Genomic DNA, 21,068 nt, shown 5'->3' on the forward strand with positions numbered 1-21,068 from the left:
AGCATACCCTTCTCTCATTCCTCTTCTTCTTCTGCTCAATCCTCCTCATCCACTCAGCAGACCCCTCTTCCTGATGTAACCCAGACAGGTAATGAGTGTTGCCCGAAAAGATCAGAAAAGATGGTGGCTGTATAGCTTGTAAATAATTGATTTGCAGCTGGAATTAAAGGCACAATATGTAAGATTTTTGGATTAAAATATCTAAAAACCACTAAAAAAAGTGCTATTTTGTTGACTTGTGTACTTACATAATCCGAAGTGTTTTCAACAATGTTTAAATCCAGAGAAATTAGCTATTTTATCCCGTGTCAATGCGTCGCCCGTCAGTGACGTCATATCCGCGCTACCCTTGATTTCCGTTTTTACTTCCGTAGAAACCATGGACACAGAAGACGCTTTAATATATTATGTGTTTTATTAGACGGGTGAGCAGCTGTTTGGATTCCTTTATTGACAGAAAATGAATCATTGTTATAAAGCTCAACATGGTTAGTCTTATTGTTTGAATCTCTTGTTTTCTTGATTTACCTCGAACATGTTTGTACTTGAGAGACAACTCTATTCTGTCAAGTAGCTTTTCATAATCAGAAAGCTTTATTTGTAGTAACCGTAATACAGCATTTTCTCCACCATACGATACGTTTAAAATATGAGCACTTCCGGCTGTTTCATGAGAATGAGATAAAATAATGTTGATTTAAGTGATCAAACGTAACTGTAACAAAGTTAAAGTTCAGGGAAGAAGGAGGCTGACATTAAATGTAGCTTTAATTGTAAAATAAACTTAAACAACAAAATGAAAGGAGCGGCAGCGGTCGATTGCAGTATATAAGCATAATAAAAACAGAATTGTAAAATGTCTGAGGCTCTCGGCCCCGCCCTGCTTTATACCACAGTAACGTTATTAATAAAACTTTAATACATTAGCTCATCCATGAACATGATTTCTGCCTGAGTCTCGTCGGATAGCTTTCCATCGGCTGTAGATCCCACACTCTTTCATGGTGTCATCAAGCTACGCCTTTGGTATTGTTTTGAATAATCGACCTCTAGCGGCGAAATTTACATACTGTGCCTTTAACTGTGTAACGTACAGTATTTTTGCTTATTTGCACTTCCATTCAATCTTGTTTTCTTCATTCTTCTCCTTTCTGTCTCATTTTTTTCTCCCCTGATTTAGCCACTTTATCTGCTGCTCGTAGCAAGACCTCGAGACCTCACAGCTTCCCCTCTTCTCGCTCCCCCCCTTCTGTTTCTGACCCCTCCTCCTTTGAATTTGGCTCCTCCCCTCATGGTTCAATGACTCAACCTGCACCACGGGCCTCAAAAATCTACCGCGCCTCATTGGCTGAGCCAGGCTCCGCCCTCACAAAGCCCTCGAGCATGCCCTCTGCCACTGAGACAGGTACATGGGCAGATGTTCGTATTTAACACCATTTTTAAATGAGATGGAATTTGATTTTAAAGTTCGTTTTGAACCCACACTTTTCATATTTAGTACCTAGCATTCTAAAAAAAAAAATCTAAAAAGATGCATATTCGCTGTTAGGACCTCAAAATAAAAGATTCATGGCTTTTTAGTCAATAGCTTTAAGGCTTGTATACTCCTAAAATTTGAATCAAATTTTACCAGATACACTACCGTTCAAATTTTTTGAAAGAGTCCCTCTTGTTCACCATGCCTGATTTATTTGATTAAAAAAAAACGGTAATATTGTGAAATGGGAAAAAATATTTATTTTTATTCTATTTTAATTAAAAAATTCCATTTATTCCTGTGATAACAAAGCTGAATCTTCAGTGTCACATGATCCTTCAGAAATCATTCTAATATGTTATTTATTCTCAAGTTTCGTATTATTATTATCAATGCTGAAAATATTATGAATGCGTAATATTTTGGTGGAAACTGTGATGCATTTTTTTCAGCATTGTTTCATAAATAGAAAGTTCAACAGAACAGCATTTATTTGAAATAGAAATGGTAACATTATAAATGTCTTTCTTCTTTCTTCTCCCTCTTTCCCCCCTTGTATCCCTGTCTGTTTATACACGCACTCGGTCATTCATCAACCTCTGTTATTCACCATGGTCAACACCAGCATCTTGGCAAAAAGAGTGGAGGTCTCCCAAGCTGCACCCTGCTCTGTGTCCTGCTCCCTTCACCTCTGCAGAACACATTAACCCGCAGCGTCATCCAAACTCAATTAAGTCCTCGCTTCCTGCATTGTCTTCATCCCATGCGCTTCCTCAACCAATGGACGTTTCTGCTATTACTCCCAATCCTGGAGTAACGTCTCCCAGTGTAGCTCCTTCCTCTGAGGGGCTCAGTGTCTCTACTTCTGACTCTCAGACCATGTCTGCTGCCACCCTCCCTCCTCCTTCAGCATCATTGGTCTCTCTCTCTATTGCTCCTGCTGCCTCATCTAGTTCTCGGTCCACACCGTATCCCTGTGTTTCTCCTCATCTGGCTGTTTCTGGTGCTCCTCTATGCTCCTCTCCTGATGTTGGTCCTGTGGCCACAGCATCTGTTGTCTCTGACTCAGGTAGAGAACAAACAGTACGACTGTTCTAAACTCGTTTGCACGTGTTAAACTAATGAAATGATCAGTTTTCATCTTTTGAGTTTAAGATGAAAACATTAATCCGCATTGTGAAAGGGTTTCGGATGATCTTTCAATGGAGCATGAATATCGTGAAAGCTCTAATCCTCGCTGTCGGAGTCATCCATAGTTCATATTTTTAAAGGAATAGTTTATTCAAAAATGAAAATGATCATTTACTCACCCTTATAATAATATTATAATATTATAATCCAAACCTGTTGGTTTTTGAAAAGAAAGGAATTAAATGAGCCTATGGCAGTAAAATTATGACAAATTATGATTAAAAAATATATATATGTTCAATCGCACAAATTTTAAAAACAACAACAAAAAACAATGCATTGCATCAACAGTGCTTGCATTTGAATCAGTGTTAATTTATTATCATTGAGTCACTGTTATATTTTTTTTAATGTATTTTCTCTTTTAATTTGAATTAAAACAAGTATTAGTAATTTATTTTTTGTATATATATTTTTATAGTGTATATATATATATATATATACAGTACTATGCATAAGTTGACACCCATGCTAAAGTTGCCTAAAAAGAGGAATACAAAATAATGTTTTGGAAATTGATCTTAATGCCTTAATTTAAAAAAATGGACACCAATTTTCTTTGTGAATGAATAATGTATCGTAAATAAATAAATGTTCTTCCTTAAAATACAGGGTGCATAAGTCAGGACACCCCGATGTTAAATTCCCACAGAGACAGGCAGATTTTTATTTTTAAAGGCCAGTTATTTCATGGATCCATGATACTATACATCCTGATAAAGTTCCCTTGACCTTTGGAATTAAAATAGCCCCATGTAATCCTTCTCTCCTTTTTCTGTCATCTTCCTTTCTCATCTGGCCATTGCCAACCTCAGAGCCTCTCCCAGAGGTCCAGACGTCCGAGTGGAGACATCAGGTTGTGCCCACAGTGGTTAGACCTAATGTGCGCAGGCCAATAGCCCCTTCTCCTGTAGATGCCCCAACCTCTCCTTTCATTCTTCCTTCACTCTCTTCCATGATCCCTGACCCCCACATGTACACCCAAACATCCACTGTAGCCTCCATTTCTGTCCCTTACTCTGACTCACTCACAGGTACATATGTTGGTCTGAACCTTTATCTGTGTGTGTTCATATAGTCATTGTGTGTTTTACATTGATCAACCGATTTAATGGCTTGAGCTAGTGAGATCTGTTCTAGATTACACTCCAGCATTGCTTGCATAACCGCACAGGGTCAGAAGGCCCACACATTCCTTTCTTTCCAGTGGATTGCATATCCATCAAAACTGCTAAAAACAGTCAGTATTTCTGACTAACTGTTACAATGTTTTTTGATACTAGCAACATTCAGTTAAACAATAGTTATTTTAAGTTTTAGTCTAGTTTTTGAGTATTACTGGTATTCTAGTGTTGCTTTTCCCATAAACATACAGGAGTTTCAATAGTACAAAAAGAGAAATGAAACGGGGTTATTAATAACAATCAGATAACTTATGCAATAAGTCTGAAATTACATGATGTTACGCCCCCTGGAGGACACACAAAAAAAATACTCAGTATCCCTACTGTTCAAAATGTTGGGGTTGGTTGGTATTTATGTTCACCAGGGCTGCATTTATTTGATCAAAAAATACAGTGCAAACAGTAATATTGTGAAAGATTACATGATTTAAATAAAAAAAACATGATTGTTTAAGTTTTCTATTTGAATATATTGCAAAAAGTAATTTATTGCTGTTATGGCAAAGCTGAATTTTCACTATCTTCAGCGTCACATGATCCTTCAGAAATCGTTCTAATATGCTGAAAAGAAAGATCAAAATAACGAATAATGATTTGAAATAGAAATGTTTCATAAAATTATAAATTTCTTTATTCAGCATTCTTGCGGAATAAAAGTATTGTCTTTAAAAAAATCTTACTGACCCCAAATATTTGAACATATAACAGATGCATGGTTCACATGATAAATTAGGTACCGGTACATGTTATTTGTATGATTTGATTTTTTTATTACAAGGCTTGAGCTTTCTCTCAATTCCATATTGTGTGCAGTCAGTGTTAACTTTAGCAGATGGAAAAGATAATGCATCAGTAGAATGCTTGTTGAATGATGCCTCATCTTTTGCGCTTAATATTTTGTAAAAGATATAACAAATTATAATGTATATTATATTATATTTCAGAGACACACAGACAGTTAGGTGTACTAACAGAAGAGGAATATCCCAATACTGTGTGTACTGGTGAGTATTCACTACAGCTATGTTTATACACTTCTAAATAAATCAATACAATAAATCTCACTTGACATATAAGTCATTCTTTTGTGATCTCTGTGAATATCTCTGCAGCTGATGAGGATGCAAGCGCGAAACCTTCAGATGTTCCTCAGAATCATGAACCTCACCCTCGCAGAGCCGGAGTCGTCAGTTTAGCCAGCCAAAGACCAAACATCTCTATGGACAAGCAACGGCCTGTTTTTGGACTTGAGGTTGTACGGCCTGCAAGAGGGTGAGTAATATGCAGAAAATTGGTTGATGTCAATAGCAATTGCATTGATGGAGTGATGTTGTTTGTTGACACCAGGAATGCACTGACAATTTGGTATTAATACCTGGAATACTTGTGTTGCGTTTACTACTATGGATGACTTTATTGTGAACACAAATACTTATTTTTTTTGGATGCAAAAATAACAACCTAATGTATTTTTAATTTTTTATTATTATTTTATATAAATATTATTATTTATATTATTATTTAATGTGATTCTTTATTTTATATTTTATTTTATTATTGTATTGTATTTCATTTCATTATTTATTCTACTTTGTTTGTAATTTTATTTTTATTATTATTTCTTAATATTGTATTTTATTTTATTTTTTATTTATTATTTTATTTTATTTTTTGTATTTCATTTCATTCCATTCTTTATTTTATTTTGTTATTTATTTATTTATTTATTTATTTATTTATGTTTGAATTATCCCTAATGGGTTTTCCTGTATTGCATACATTTTTATGATCACTTACATTTGTGAGGACTTTAACCCTGCATTAAAACCAAAATTATATCAATTTAGTTAAAAAAAAAAAAACTACCCACAAGCTGACTAAAGCAACAAACCAGTTTTGAATTTCATAGAAATGGTTATTGACATTTTGAGGCCATTGGGTTTCTTTGGTGTCAATTTAGGGTTAAAATTCCTTAATTTGCTTTTTGTATTATTTTGCATGTTAAAACACAAGTTGCACTGTGATGAATCGAGGAAAAATTAATGAATGAGCATTTTTATCTTCATACCAAGCGGGGCATGAAACAATTGTTGTTTAAAATTGGTTTAAAATGACTTTGCATTTCAGCATGGTGTTTCACTAACACTATTCATTCAGAGAAAGGTAATTGACATTAGTTTAAGGTGATGCCATGCACTATAATTTAAACTTTTCCTTGGTATCATCTCAGCACACCTCATAAGTTCTGATGTGTTTTCTTCTTAGACCAGAAAGTATGACCTCTCTGCTGCCCACTGACCATATGTCACCCAATGTCACTGATGTCACACATTTTGAGCTTCCAAAACCAGAGCTGTCTGATACTGATAGAGTATCCACTACTGCAACCCTCGAAACTGTCCCAGAACCTGCTGCAGCCTCTACATTTGCCGCCCCATTAACTAAGGTCCAGATCAATCAGTCAGAGATTTCACACAGCTCTGCTGAGCTGGCCGTTTTACTCTCAGCTGCACATGAGCAGACAGAAGACGAGATGATTCCTTGTAAAGACAAAACAGAGCCGTTTCGAAGTAGCTTTCAATCAGCGGAAATGCAAGAGCAAGAAGAATCTGTGCCACAGCTGCTCTCAAATCCAGAAATTTCCCAGTCAGATCAAAATGATGAAGGGTAAGTATATGTTCTGCATCCGCCCATCAAATTTGCTAGCATATAGTTGCTGTGTTACATTTTATGCTTATTATGCTAAAAATGCATATACTGTATGTGTTGCGGTCTATTCGCTTACTATTATTCATGAACCCATTTTACATCCTCCCTCTGATCTCTGTTCTAATGTCCCTGTCCCTCAGCGCCAAAAGCATGGCCGCTTCTCTGCCCTCTTGCCCAAAAGTATCACATTCTCCTTGGTCACCATCCATATTGGCTGATAATACAGTTGAAACTCAAAAAGGAGACTTGTTTGTAGATGGACTACCTAGAATGAACCAGGAATTAATTGTTCTCCCCGTCTGCAAGAAAGCACATGAAGGAGAAGAGGCTAATGTTGACAGTTCTCCATCTGTTCCCAGCATGATGTATCTCCTTCCAGCCTGTCCGAAAACTGCTTTTGTACCTGGGATGCCATCTATTAACTTTCAAGACACTAAGTGGCCTTGGGAAGGGTCTGTGAAGATACTAAAAGGGTACATTCAAAAAGAGAAACCAGCTAAATGTATTCAAGATATGGATTGGTCATTGTATGACAGGATCCCTTTGGAAAATATGATATCACTACATTTAACTTGCCCAAGAACTGCCAGAATCCCTGGATTCCCATCTTTGCCTTACAATATGGTCAGTCTTCTACCATTATGTCCAGATGTCTCTGTAGTTCCAGGTTTTCCTTCAAGATATCCAATCACTTCCACAGATGAAATCTGGCCTAAAGAGAATTTAGTATTTTATTTGAAGAAAAGTAGGGAACAGATTTTGCCAACATCTTCAATGAAGGTGGATTATGAAACTGCAAGAAATATGGTTACATTGAGGTCATCTTGTGCGGAAGCACCCAAGATTTCAGGATTTCCATCTGCTCCAAAACCAGTTGCACCAAGTATGGTCAGGATTTCACCATGTTGTCCTAAAATTTCCTGTATTGCTGGATTTCCATCTGCAAAAGAACTTGGCAGTCAAAATATTATCCAACAATGGCCATTAAACAAGGAAACATCTCTGATAATAGCACAAAAGAACCTGTTCAGTTTGCCTAAAATTGTAAACGTATTGAAAGAGGACCAGTTAACCGGGATAGTGAGCTTAGTACCAGCTTGCCCAAAAAAAGCGAGGATTCCTGGTTTTCCATCTGCACCAAAACGAAAACAAGACACTACATTCTGTATGACAAAACTCCTACCTTCATGTCCAACAGCCTCTTGTGTCCTTGGAATATCAACTATACAAATTCTTCCAGGCACATCAGATTCACTTAAGGAGTGGCCAAAGGACATTAAACCATTTTGGATGAAGACACTAACATCTCAGCCAGATCATTTAATCTGTCTATATCCAGCTCAGTATGAAGTTACAGAAAACAAATCTATTTTTAACAATATGCTGTCATTGATACCATCTTGCCCTAGAAAAGCAAGAACACCTGGATTTCCTTCTGCACCATGGCTCGTGCCTACAACACAAATAACGTCTGGTACTCTGTCAACATGCCCTCAGACAGCTAAAACTCCAGGCTTCCCCTCTTTAGACCCAAGCAAAATTGATAAGGCTATGGTAAATAATTGGCCTTTTAAGGAGAAAGCCTTTTTTGTGAGAAGGTGTTCGCCAATGTTCACGTCTGACAGGTTAAACAGTTATTATAAGAACAGAGAGAGTTTTAAAGAAATGTATGCTATTTTGCCAAGTTGTCCAGTGAAAGCAAGTGTTCCTGGCTTTCCATCTGCACCAAAGCCCAAATTAATGCTTTATCTTTTCCCTTCTTGCCCAACATTTTCAAATGTGCCTGGGATGCTATCGAGTATAATATCTGAAGTGGAATTACAGTGGCCTGAAAATGAAAGGCCATTATGGGTTAAACAATTAAGCAGAAAATGTCAGTCCATGCAAGCCGTGCCACCTCAGTACAGAGAAATGAATGATAAAGCTATCATTAGGGACATGGTAGCTTTGCGCCCAACTTGCGCAACCAGTGCTAAATTACCCGGCTTCCCATCTGCCCCAAGACTAAAAACTGAGAAGAAGGCACCAGATATGGTTTCCCTCATGCCATCTTGTTCACATTTTACAAAAGTGTTAGGTATGCCATCTGTTGATTTAGGAAATGAAGCAATGGATTCAAGTGCATGGCCTGTGGATGCAAAGCAACTGTACAGGAGGACCTCAAAGAATGAGTTTGATATGGTATGTTCTTCCTTAATAAACTTGAATCAAACATATGACAATGATCTGAATTCAGACGTGGAAGACATGGCTAAGATGCTGACATCCTGTGCAAAGCAGTCCAGTGTCCCTGGCTTTCCATCCACACATTTAGAATCTCCACATATTCTTAATCAGACAAATAATAGCCAAGCGTCAATAGAAGATGTTTGCCTTACACAAGGAACTTCATCTGTGATTGGTTCAGCAGAAATTGAAATGGACCTGTCCAGTGCAAAACAGTCTGGCAGTAGTTTTGCATTAGAGAAGACCAAGGAGAATGTGAACTTTTGGGCAAGGTGTGAGGAAGGACAAAAGGGAATTCTGGAGAGGGGGTAAGTTCAGAAGCTCAGAAGTACATTTGTATTGCTTGTCAGTGGATAGTGCATGAAATACTTTGACACTTGTTTCTAGGAAAATGCATTTCAGAATGTGGCACTCCATACCAGACATGCCACTATTACTGACTGTTGAGAAGAGGTGAGTTTTGCAAGGAAACATAGGATAGAGTATTAATTTATTGCTTTGCCTTGCCCTAATTGCATCAGAATTGAATAACATTTATCCACTGTTCTCTTAAAGGCATAGTTCACCCCAAAAGGAAAAATACTGTTCCAAACCTGTATGAAATAGAATTAGTCAGTAGACCCTTTCATTTTTGGGTCAACCATGCCTTTAAAATTATAAATGCATAATGGTGTGAAAACTAGGCACAGCAAACAATGTGTAGTGAAGACAATTTAGGCCTGCTGTAGTTGTCAAGGCAAGCTGCCAGCAAATAGAATGACGCATGCAGTCAAATTGTCTTGTATTGCCATTTGACATCTGATTATTTGCTTATTTTTCTCAGCTGTCAAAGCATAAGTGCTCAGATTCCACCTTCTGAAAACTACGGAGACACTCTGACTGAAAACGTGGACGTGGCTGAAGGTATATTATGGGCAGCACAAGACAGAACAGAACAGTTTTTTGACACATTAAAGAAAGAAGAAGAGACAACAGAAGATCACAATAGTCTGGTCCCTTCTACAGCAAAATATCGACCTACAGGACTGCAACAAGAGTGTGTACCAAACATGGTAGATCTTCTTCCATCATGTCCACTGTTCTCAAGAGTTTTTGGATGTCCATCTACAGCACTTTCAAGCATATGCAAAACAGACCTAGTCAACTGGCCAACTGATTTAAGTATAATTTGGGATGAGCCATGTAGATCAACAAAAAATATTTTGTTTATGCCATATTTAGACAAATCCCCCTTTGAGGCAAAAATGGTGTCCCTGACATGCACATGTCCGAATGAAGCAAGAATTCCTGGCTTTGCATCTGCTAAAACACTCACAGATGCCCCATGTCCATCTTGCCCAGAAACATCCATTGTTGTTGACACATCTTCACAGACCCCGGTTCCAAAAGAAAAGCATCACGAGGAGTGGCTGAGCATTGAAACATCATTATTGGAAGAACTTCCTGAGCCAAAGCAAGTTTTAGACATCGATAGCTCAGTTGAGTATTTAGAGATCCCTGTAATGTTGGTGGCCACAGTTCCATCTTCAACACCTAATTCTGATTTTCCATCTGCACCAAACAGTGAAGAAATAATTACTCAATCGTGTGATAAATTAGACACTCAAGAGTCTACAGTTTCTGATTCTGAACAAAGGGACGATTCAAAGCCTGCAACTGAGATATTAAACTTAATTTCTGAAAACGCTGTACAAATTCCAGATTCTACCCCTGAAACCCAAATTGAGCCAAATATGTTGGAGCTTCTCCCATCCTGTCCGGTGCTTTCTAGAATCCCTGGATGTCCATCTCTAAGGGTCCTTGAAGGCAAGGAGTGCATTACTGATCAATCAATAATCTTTTGCAATTTGCTCAAAGATAGACAGACTGGTATTTTTGATCCCAGTACAGATGAAAAAGACTCACAGATTATAGCTCTGGCACCAACATGCCCACAAGCATCATGTATTCCTGGCTTTCCATCTAGACCACATCCTAAGTCACAGACGGAGCCGAACATGCAAAACATTTGTCCCTCTTGCCCAAAGGTTTCAAATATAGCTGATTGTCCGAGCATCCAGATCCCAAAGACGTCCAATTGGCCTATGGGTACAGTCAATTTGTGGTCATGTGAATTAAAGAAACTCCCTGTTGTTTTGGACATGGACAAGAAATGCAAAGAAATTGGTCATAGAATGTATGCTCTGGCACCTACATGTCCATCAGTCGTCTGTATTCCAGGTTTTCCATCTGTGCCCGAACCAATAATGCATTGCATGCTTCCAGCTTGCCCGGAGAAGTCAAAAGTTATTGGATTTTCTTCTAAAAGAGAGCATTTAGATTGGTCTATTGACAAGAAAACATTGTGCAATGCATCTTTTAAGAAACAACCTGTTGTTCTTGTTGACAGAGTAGATTGGCTCAGTGAATTAACTACAATAATGTTTGCATTGGCTCCAACCTGTCCATCAATGGCAAGAATACCAGGATTTCCATATGCACCTAAGTGCAAAGCTACACTTCCTCCCAATATGGTTCATTTTCATCAGTGTGTTCCGAAGGCTTCAAGAATCATGGGATTCTCATCATATGAGAGAATAAAAACAGGAGCATGGTTTGCAGATGAAACACCCCTGTTGGAGAGGCCATTGAGAACCAGATCAGAACTGCTTTTCCAGTTTAATTTAGCAACTCCATATGAAGAAATAGACAAATATACTTTGCAGAGGATGTTTACACTAGTGCCCACCTGCCCGAGAGAAGCATGCATACCTGGTTTTCCCTCTCTTCCTCAGGTTAAAGTGGAGGGCTTCTATCTCAGTAAAGAACCAGACATAGTCAACATTTTGCATTCTTGCCCAATGCTTTCTTGTATCGTAGGTGTTCCTACAGTAAAACCTATGTCCATAGAAGAGTCTCAAGAAAGGATATGGTCCGCTCAGAAGCCCATATGGGTCAGACCTCTTAAAGACAGACAAGTTTTTGTACAAAGTACAAAGGATTATGAAGAATATTCAAAAACGATGTTCTTGCTTACTCCTACCTGCCCTATTAAGGCCAGCAATTATGGTTTTCCATGCTCAGAAAGGCTAAAAAAAGAAGAGCATGTGATGACATTTGTCTTGCCATCTTCTTCAGAATCTTCATTCTCTGCAAATGATGAAATAGGTTTCAATAACCTTTCCACTGACGTGTCATGTTCTCCAGTTGAAGCAAGGCTTCCTGATTTCCCAGATGCTTCTACATGTGCAATTTTTCCATCAAGTCTACCACAAGAACACATTGAATTTGAGGCCAAATTTACTCAATACATAGAATCAGAAAGGAATCAATCACTGGACATAACAGGAACTGGTAAGATACCCAACATTAGAGTGAGGTTTGAAAAAAAAAAAAGAAGTATTCTCAGAAATGTTAAGATTTTTTTGTATTTTTTTTAAAGATAATCCTAAAGAAATAGGAAGTTTTCACAAGATGCCCTTGGTTGAAGGGTGAGTTACATAGCATGTTTTTTATTTGTGTTCTGTTGCTGCATTTGCAATAGATTTTGACATTGTTTGATTTGCTTTACGTAAATGCAGACCACATTTCTTTTAGAAGTTATTTTACTTCTATTATATTATATTTTCTTGACATTGTTTTGGCTTTACGGGAGCTTTATGCAAGCTTGTTCATGTAAAGACAACACCCATTGTGTCATTCAAAATAATCCAATAAAACATGCCTCAACATGATTTGAATTAACTGACTAATATACGACTTTCCTCACTAACAGTATTATATTATCTCACTGTATGTTGTACCCTAACAATTTTTGGTGTGTGTACATGAGAGGTACGCATGGTGCATGTGAATTGCATCACAGACCCTGCAGACTTCACTTTTAACTCGTGAACTATTCTGTATCAGTATTGAAAACCATCAGGAGAAGTTTCTTCTAGAGGAGCAACATGTCATGGAGCAGTCCACTAGTAAAACCCATGATACCGCAGAGCCAGGAGAGACTGCTCTAATGTTAGGATGGGAGGTTTTAGAGGCAGATGATACTTCCACAGAAAAAGAAGAATCTTCTGGTCTTGTTCAGAGTATAGTTGATGTCTTTCACAGAGGGTAAGATCGAATAACATAACTGAGTGAAAACATTGAGCATGTTGGGTTGGATTTTTGTTGGAGAAAAACACTTAAAATCTATGTAGGTCAATGTTTTCTTTCTTCTTTTTTTTAAGTTTTGTAAGATTTATATAAATGTAATGAGGAATCAATAAAATGCCTCCTAACCATATACAAATGTTTTCTTTTGTTAGAGCAATTTATTTTCATTTACAGTAATATAATTTTTTGCAGTTTATTGTTTCGAAAACTTATTTTTTTATGAACTTTTCACATTTTAAGTGTTGCTTTCTTTTAGTTATGAGACCGTTGCAGCAATATTGCAGCCCTCTAGCACTGGATCGGTAACGGACGCTTTAGATCCTCTCAACAGCCTTTCATTCTCTGTGGATCCCGACGGCAGCGGGACTCGCATAGCTAGTGGATGTTATCATTCATTGGAGGCAGCAGGGCCTGAGGTGTTCGATTCTGCTGAACCCTACATGTGGCGTTTGGTTAGTGGTTGTTCAGAAACATCACTGTCATCAAAAGAATCTGAAAGCTGGTTTGTTGAAGATGAAGAATTTTGCCTAATGAGGAAGTGGCCCCCCTTGACGGAGGCTGACCTTCATGAGATAACTAAAGAAGAGGAAGATAACCCATGTGCTGACTCCTTGATACAAGAGGGTACAACTTATGTTCAAGAGGAAACCTGTAATGATGAGATTGTGACAGAAAGTAAAATGTTTGAGACATTGAGGGATGAGGTGTCAACCACAATATTTCAAGAGGAGGGGTGAGTTTATCAAGAGTGTTGCATTTAAACTCAACAACGACAGAGTCCTGCAAACAGCAGCATGGCTATTTTATTTGTTATTTTATTTTAGCGTTTTCCTCCTCACATTTGCACACATCTTGCTCACAGAAATGGCTGTATTTTAAAAAAGAAAAAAAAAGAAAATTGTCCATGTGTTTAATTCTGCTTTTTGCCCTAAAGGTGCACTGTATCATTTTAATGCCCCTAGTGGCACAAAATGGAATTGGAGAAATAATGATTGTGGCCAAATGAGTTGTCAGCTTCTAAATCATGCCATTGGCAGACAGGAACTATTTTGAAAGAGCCACAGTTTTTACTTACTGTTATATCTGCACATATAACTGGGAAGAAAAAGTATTTTAAAACAACAACAAATACACTGCACCCTTAAAGACATTTGTTTGTTTAGCTAAGATTGTGATATCTGTGCTGTTATTACAAAATCTGCAACTGTTGTAACTTTAATTTACTTGTTGCATGTTGCAAAGGTATGCTGTACTTTAAGCTGTGGTAATGTTGCTTGATAAAGTATGTATCAGTTGGCTGTGATACTGTATATCAGTGTGTCATGGCTGTGATAAGTGTGTCATTGGAAAGCAGTATTCGTTAATGATCTCAAAACAAAAATAAATGTAGTGATACTATATTTTTGTCCTTAAGGCCACAACATCATATTGTGCACGAAGTCTCTCTTTTGATCCAACGAACTAAGGACGAATTGCTGGATGAAGAAAAAACACCTATGTCTTTACCGTTTTTAAAAAATCCTAATAACACAAAGACTGTTGCAGACCAGACTGATGTTTCCACTTCAGAAGAACCTTTGCCACCAAGGAGGAGCAAGAGGCAGGATATTCTTCAAGAGAACGTTCTGTTATCAACACCAGTTTCCAATCCAGTTGAACCAAATGCTCAAAGTGACAACATCTGTGTCGTAAAACAAGCTGGACATAATTCTCAGAGTACTTCACACAATGTACAGCCAGGTACAGCCCTCACCCCCATCCAAAGTTCTTCAGCTACGGCAGATGAAGGTACATCTTTAGAAACGCATGTACCAGTCCCAATGTCACGGACCAAGAAACGCGAAAGTGGTTATTTTCCTGATGATACTTCAGTGAAAGAAGCAGCTGAAAATGAGTTAAAGGTATCAAAAATTGAGATTTGTTCACCAGGACCTAAAGAGAACCCCACTCCCCAAGGAATTGTAGCATCATGTCATAGCAACAATGGAGAAAATGTTCCCCTATTGCCTCTAAAAGTCACACAATTGTGTGCTCCTCAGAGACGGAAGAGTAAAGCTCAAACTGATGATCCAGATGATCTCCCAGTCCCTTCATCCACCCTTGTGTCTCAAGCAGATCCAGACAACATTGTTCTCCAAACAGAAGACCATCAAGATTCAACTCTGCCAGTCCCAGTGCCACGTATAAAGAAACGTCTCAGTGGTTCTTTTCCAGATGATCTCCCAGCACCTTCATCCACCCTTGTGTCTCAAGCAGATCCAGACAACATTGTTCTCCAAACAGAAGACCATCAAGATTCAACTCTGCCAGTCCCAGTGCCACGTATAAAGAAACGTCTCGGTGGTTCTTTTCCAGATGATCTCCCAGCCCCTTCATCCACCCTTGTGTCTCAAGAAGATCCAGACAACATTGTTCTCCAAACAGAAGACCATCAAGATTCAACTCTGCCAGTCCCAGTACCACGTATAAAGAAACGTCTCAGTGGTTCTTTTCCAGATGATCTCCCAGCCCCTTCATCCACCCTTGTGTCTCAAGCAGATTCAGACAACATTGTTCTCCAAACAGAAGACCATCAAGATTCAATTCTGCCAGATGATCTCCCAGCCCCTTCATCCACCCTTGTGTCTCAAGAAGATCCAGACAACATTGTTCTCCAAACAGAAGACCATCAAGATTCAACTCTGCCAGTCCCAGTACCACGTATAAAGAAACGTCTCAGTGGTTCTTTTCCAGATGATCTCCCAGCCCCTTCATCCACCCTTGTGTCTCAAGCAGATACAGACAACATTGTTCTCCAAACAGAAGACCATCAAGATTCAATTCTGCCAGTCCCAGTGCCACGTATAAAGAAACGTCTCAGTGGTTCTTTTCCAGATGATCTCCCAGCCCCTTCATCCACCCTTGTGTCTCAAACAGATCCAGACAACATTGTTCTCCAAACAGAAGACCATCAAGATTCAACTCTGCCAGTCCCAGTACCACGTATAAAGAAACGTCTCAGTGTTTCTTTTCCAGACGATCTCCCAGTCCCAGTACCACGTATAAAGAAACGTCTCAGTGGTTCTTTTCCAGATGATCTCCCAGCCCCTTCATCCACCCTTGTGTCTCAAGCAGATCCAGACAACATTATTCTCCAAACAGAAGACCATCAAGATTCAACTCTGCCAGTCCCAGTGCCACGTATAAAGAAACGTATCAGTGGTTCTTTTCCAGATGATCTCCCAGCACCTTCATCCACCCTTGTGTCTCAAGCAGATTCAGACAACATTGTTCTCCAAACAGAAGACCATCAAGATTCAACTCTGCCAGTTCCAGTACCACGTATAAAGAAACGTCTCAGTGGTTCTTTTCCAGATTATCTCCCAGCCCCTTCATCCACCCTTGTGTCTCAAACAGATTCTGACAACATTGTTCTCCAAACAGAAGACCATCAAGATTCAACTCTGCCAGTCCCAGTACCACGTATAAAGAAACGTCTCAGTGGTTCTTTTCCAGATTATCTCCCAGCCCCTTCATCCACCCTTGTGTCTCAAGCTGATTCTGACAACATTGTTCTCCAAACAGAAGACCATCAAGATTCAACTCTGCCAGTCCCAGTACCACGTATAAAGAAACGTCTCAGTGTTTCTTTTCCAGACGATCTCCCAGTCCCAGTACCACGTATAAAGAAACGTCTCAGTGGTTCTTTTCCAGATGATCTCCCAGCCCCTTCATCCACCCTTGTGTCTCAAGCATATCCAGACAACATTATTCTCCAAACAGAAGACCATCAAGATTCAACTCTGCCAGTCCCAGTACCACGTGTAAAGAAACGTCTAAGTTGTTCATTTCCAGATGATCTCACTGATCCCTTGACTTGTCCACCTCCTCCTGTAGATTATCTTAACGTAGAAGTCTTTCCTCTATCAGACAACAAACAATGTTCTTTCAAAGTGCCCATGCAGGTGAGGGCAGAATCAGGGATAAACAGCCTTGAGGATTCAATCACCACAATTGCAAAAGAACTAGAGCTAAACAAAAAGGAGTCCATTTTAGACCTCACTGGACAGATAGTTCCTGATGTGACAGTTAACAGTGAAATACACAAGATTGGTGCTCCACTTGGTGAACATTGTGAGGAAAATGGGGAGAAGTCTCCTGTAAAAGAGCAACAAATCAAAAAAGATCAAAGTGTTGAGGAAGAAAAGGATGCTGTACATTGTGAGGAAAATGGGGAGAAGTCTCCTGTGAAAGAGCAACAAATCAAAAAAGATCAAAGTGTTGAGGAAGAAAAGGATGCTGTACATTGTGAGGAAAATGTGGAGAAGTCTCCTGTGAAAGAGCAACAAATCGAAAAAGATCAAAGTGTTGAGGAAGAAAAGGATGCTGTACATTCTGGAGATAATGAGGTTGATTTGAGCATGGACACTTTAGATGACTCAGGCGTTGTCTTAGATGTGTCTGGGTAAGTTTTGAAGGACCGACTGTTGTCCCATTTGTAGACATTACACATGCACATTTTTATTTTCTATAAGTGCTGTAACTGGTCATTAGAGGTGCTCTGTCTTTTGACCAATAATGTTGCTTCCTCAATGTTGGGTTTTCAAAAACAATGCCAATGTATGGTTAATTTAGTCATTAAGGGTTTGACCTTTAAGTTAATCTGTTTGTCTTTATGAAAATAAAATAAATGAATGTCTGATAAACATGAAGACATTGGTGCTTGTTTGTTTAATTTTGATGTCATGCTTTGTGAAACTAATTATGAACTTATTTTTATGCTTGAAAAAGATGTATTTACAAGAGTTGAATAGCTTTTGCAATATTGGTTTATTTAGATGTAGAAATCAGCAGTTTTGTTTAATATTTCTTTTGTTTCTTTTATCTAGTCAAGAAGCAGCTGAAGATTCCTCAAATTTTCCTGTTCCAGTGCCTCGCGTGAAGAAACGTTTAAGTGCCTCTTTCCCAGAAGACGTCAGCCAATCAGCCAATCAGCTTGAGGTTTCAGGAAAGGCCAATACTGAGCCCACAGTGCCTGTTCGTAATAAACGTAGAGCTGCAGCAGATGCCATGGACCTTCAGGGAAGTTTCACAGCTCCCACATCGCCGACCAGTGAAATAGAGGTTGTTGGACCTACTGCTTTTTTTTATTATGTTGATTGTTACCATTGTGATATTAATGAGCAGGTGGTTAATTTGTTCTGTGTTCAAATCCAGATTACGACCTTGGTGAATTCAAGCCAGTCTCTGTTGGAATGGTGCCAAAAGGTCACACAAGGTTACAAGGGTGTGAGAATAACAAACTTCAGCACCTCGTGGAGAAACGGCCTTGCTTTCTGTGCCATCCTGCATCACTTCCATCCAGATAAAGTGTGGGTGTTTTAATGTGGAAGAAGGCATAAATGTTAAATGGGTTATGTATATTTGATCAACTCAATCGTATTCAATATCATGTTTGTTTGCTGTTTTGTCTTTAGGAATTATGAAATGCTGGATCCGTATGACATTAAACGCAACAACAAGAAGGTGATCCACCCCTTTTAATATTGGATAATGTCTTTTTTTCTCTTCCTGTGATCAGGAAATGGTAAAAAATAAAGATTTTTCTTTTCATAGGCGTTTGATGGCTTTGCTGAACTGGGCATCTCCAGGCTGATAGAGCCCACTGACATGGTGCTGCTGGCAGTTCCCGACAGGCTCATCGTGATGACGTATATCAACCAGATCCGCACCTGTTTCATGGGCCAGGAGCTCAGTGTCATTCAGATCGAGAAGAACAGCAGCGAGTCCAGTTATGCTGTTGGTGAAAAGAGGGAGGAAGCCGATCCTGAAGCCGCTGCTCGCTACTGTGCCGAAAGGCTTCAGAGCAGCGGACTCACTCTAGAGACCAATGGAAGCTTTCCTGAAAGGGAGGGAAAGGCCGGTGGTTTGGTTCCACCTCCAAGAATGAAGCGGCCGCAGGGCCTGAGCCAGGCTGGAGATTCAGGGTCTGCACAGCCTCCGGTGGCACCACCCAGAACTCACGCCTCAAAAGCTTTTTCTCACATCAAGGATGCAGATCTTGTAAAAAAACGCAGATCGAAGCTGCGGGGAGAGTCACTGGATGAGCCCGAACCAAACGAACAGCAGAGCAGTACAGAGGTAAAACATTAAAAACATACTCTACTAGTCAAAAGTTTGAGATACAGTGCTTAGCATAAGTGAACACATCCATGCTAAAGTTGACTAAAAAGAGGAATAAAAATAATCTTTTGGAAATTGATCTTAATGTCTTATTTAAAAAAATTAGGAAAACTTAAGGACCTTTAAGGACACCAATTTTCTTAGTGAATGAATAATGTATCGTAAAAAAAAAAAATGTTCTTCCTTAAAATACAGGGTGCATAAGTCAGGACACCCCTCTGTTAAATTCCCATAGAGACATTTTAAGCTCACCACGACTGCATTTATTTGATCAAAAATACAAAACATTAATATGATGAAAAATTGTAAATAAATGTTTTCTATTTGAATATATTTTAAAATGTAATCTAATCCTATGATGGTAAACCTGTATTTTTTTTTTATCAGCCATTACTTCAGTCTACAGCATCACATGCTTCTCCACAAATCATCAAACCAGCCTATTCGAATGATTTCTGAAGGATCGTGTGATGCTAAAGACTGGAGTAATGATGCGGAAAATTCAGCTTTTACATCATTAGAATAAATTACACTTCAATAGATACTGAAAGGGAAAACTTTTCTTTCAAATTGTAATAATATGAGAGATATATTGTTTTTGAAGCTGGGTTGTATTATGTATATATACGTACTATGTATTTTTTTTAGTCTTTGTGCGTAATTATTTTTCAAAGATCATATAACTGGTTAATCTGTATATACAGTATTATATTACTGAGCTGCTGTACATTATTATGTTTTTACCCAGACTGCATCAGTCCAAGCAGAAACCGAGGCAGCCAGAGGAGGTCCCGAGTCCCGTAAGATTTAACTCAGAACACACCTTTCAAAGACTTTTTTACACTGTCAAATTAATAATCTAGGCTGAACATGTTTTCTGCAGCGTCTAAGAATTTATGGAGAAAAAAAATTCAGTTTTTGTATTGTAAACTATTGTAAAATGTTGTTGACTATGTTCTTCTGTCTTGCTTGCATTGGAAACGTAGAATTTGTTGAAGAGGCCACTGCAGGAGACAACCAGGTCATTCATTGATTTTCTATTTGTGACTTGATGATTAACATCAGTTAAAATATAGCCTAAATTAAGTCTTACATAGTTTGGTTTATACATGAAAAAGTTGCAAATGCATATACATGGTTTGAGACTTTATGATGTGTATTTTTATTTGCAGGATATCAGTCAATATGTACTTGGTGAGATGCAGGCGCTGGAGGCTGAACAGAGGCAGATAGATCGCAGAGCAGACATTGTGGAGAAGAAACTCAGAAGACTTATGGAATCTGGTAAGTCATTGAGTACAGTAGTCCCTATTTTTACCAAGCAACAAATCAAAGATAAAAAACTGTATAACTTAAAAACATAAATCATATTGTATATATATATATAACATTTCTTATTACCAATGTTAAAAAAACAACTGTGCTGTTTAAAGGTGCAGTAAGGGTTTTCAGAGAAATGCTGTTGAAAGTGGATCGCACCAATCAGCAATAGGGGGTCCACTCATGATGGAGGAGGACAGAAAGGGAGCAAGAAGGAGGTTTGAAGAAAGACATTAGTCAAGTCCAGGGCCGGGGGAAGACAATCTAGCGCTCTGGGCAAAATAGGAATATGCCGTCCCCTACATTCAGATTTTTAAGATAAAAAAAAAGCCAACTTATCACATATTGACCCCTACTGTTGACTTAAGACAGGTGTAATAAATTAATACAGTTGACTCACCATTTAAAAGAGAGGACCTTTCTTGCTTTGGCTGCTGCAAACTCTTCTTGGAGTAATCCAATTTGCAACAGATTTGGTGCTCAATTGAATTTTCGGCCAATCCATTTAAACGATCTTGTGGCTGTGTTTACATACACACCTTTTTTCAATCGGACTGAACTCATTCCAATTAATGTATCCGAGCGTTACCCTACATGAACACTAAATAAAGATTGGATTGATGTGACCGTTTATGTGTCACAAGCTTAAAATCGGAATCGATATTTAG

At 38.5% G+C, this 21,068-nt stretch overlaps 1 protein-coding gene across 4 annotated transcripts in view; it reads left to right on the forward strand.

The window, feature by feature from the left end:
- The window catches only part of ehbp1l1a (EH domain binding protein 1-like 1a), a 40,498-nt gene that overhangs the window by 15,342 nt on the left and 4,088 nt on the right, over positions 1-21,068 (forward strand). For 2 of the 4 annotated variants that reach the window (XM_079604722.1, XM_079604723.1), the window contains 17 exons: positions 4,797-4,856; positions 4,965-5,124; positions 6,118-6,519; positions 6,702-9,095; positions 9,175-9,240; positions 9,611-12,120; positions 12,209-12,257; positions 12,676-12,876; positions 13,175-13,651; positions 14,333-17,362; positions 17,787-18,021; positions 18,115-18,269; positions 18,375-18,423; positions 18,514-19,038; positions 19,829-19,880; positions 20,067-20,101; positions 20,253-20,364. In XM_079604722.1, the coding sequence (XP_079460848.1) occupies positions 4,797-4,856; positions 4,965-5,124; positions 6,118-6,519; positions 6,702-9,095; positions 9,175-9,240; positions 9,611-12,120; positions 12,209-12,257; positions 12,676-12,876; positions 13,175-13,651; positions 14,333-17,362; positions 17,787-18,021; positions 18,115-18,269; positions 18,375-18,423; positions 18,514-19,038; positions 19,829-19,880; positions 20,067-20,101; positions 20,253-20,364 (10,512 nt within the window). Of the gene's footprint in view, positions 89-1,180; positions 1,406-2,102; positions 2,547-3,483; positions 3,703-4,796; positions 4,857-4,964; positions 5,125-6,117; positions 6,520-6,701; positions 9,096-9,174; positions 9,241-9,610; positions 12,121-12,208; positions 12,258-12,675; positions 12,877-13,174; positions 13,652-14,332; positions 17,363-17,786; positions 18,022-18,114; positions 18,270-18,374; positions 18,424-18,513; positions 19,039-19,828; positions 19,881-20,066; positions 20,102-20,252; positions 20,365-21,068 lie in introns of all 4 variants that reach the window. The other 2 variants (XM_079604721.1, XM_079604724.1) reach the window with 2 other exon arrangements.

The sequence above is a fragment of the Phoxinus phoxinus genome (assembly GCF_949152265.1).
Source record: "Phoxinus phoxinus genome assembly, chromosome: 2".
Taxonomy (NCBI): domain Eukaryota; kingdom Metazoa; phylum Chordata; class Actinopteri; order Cypriniformes; family Leuciscidae; genus Phoxinus; species Phoxinus phoxinus.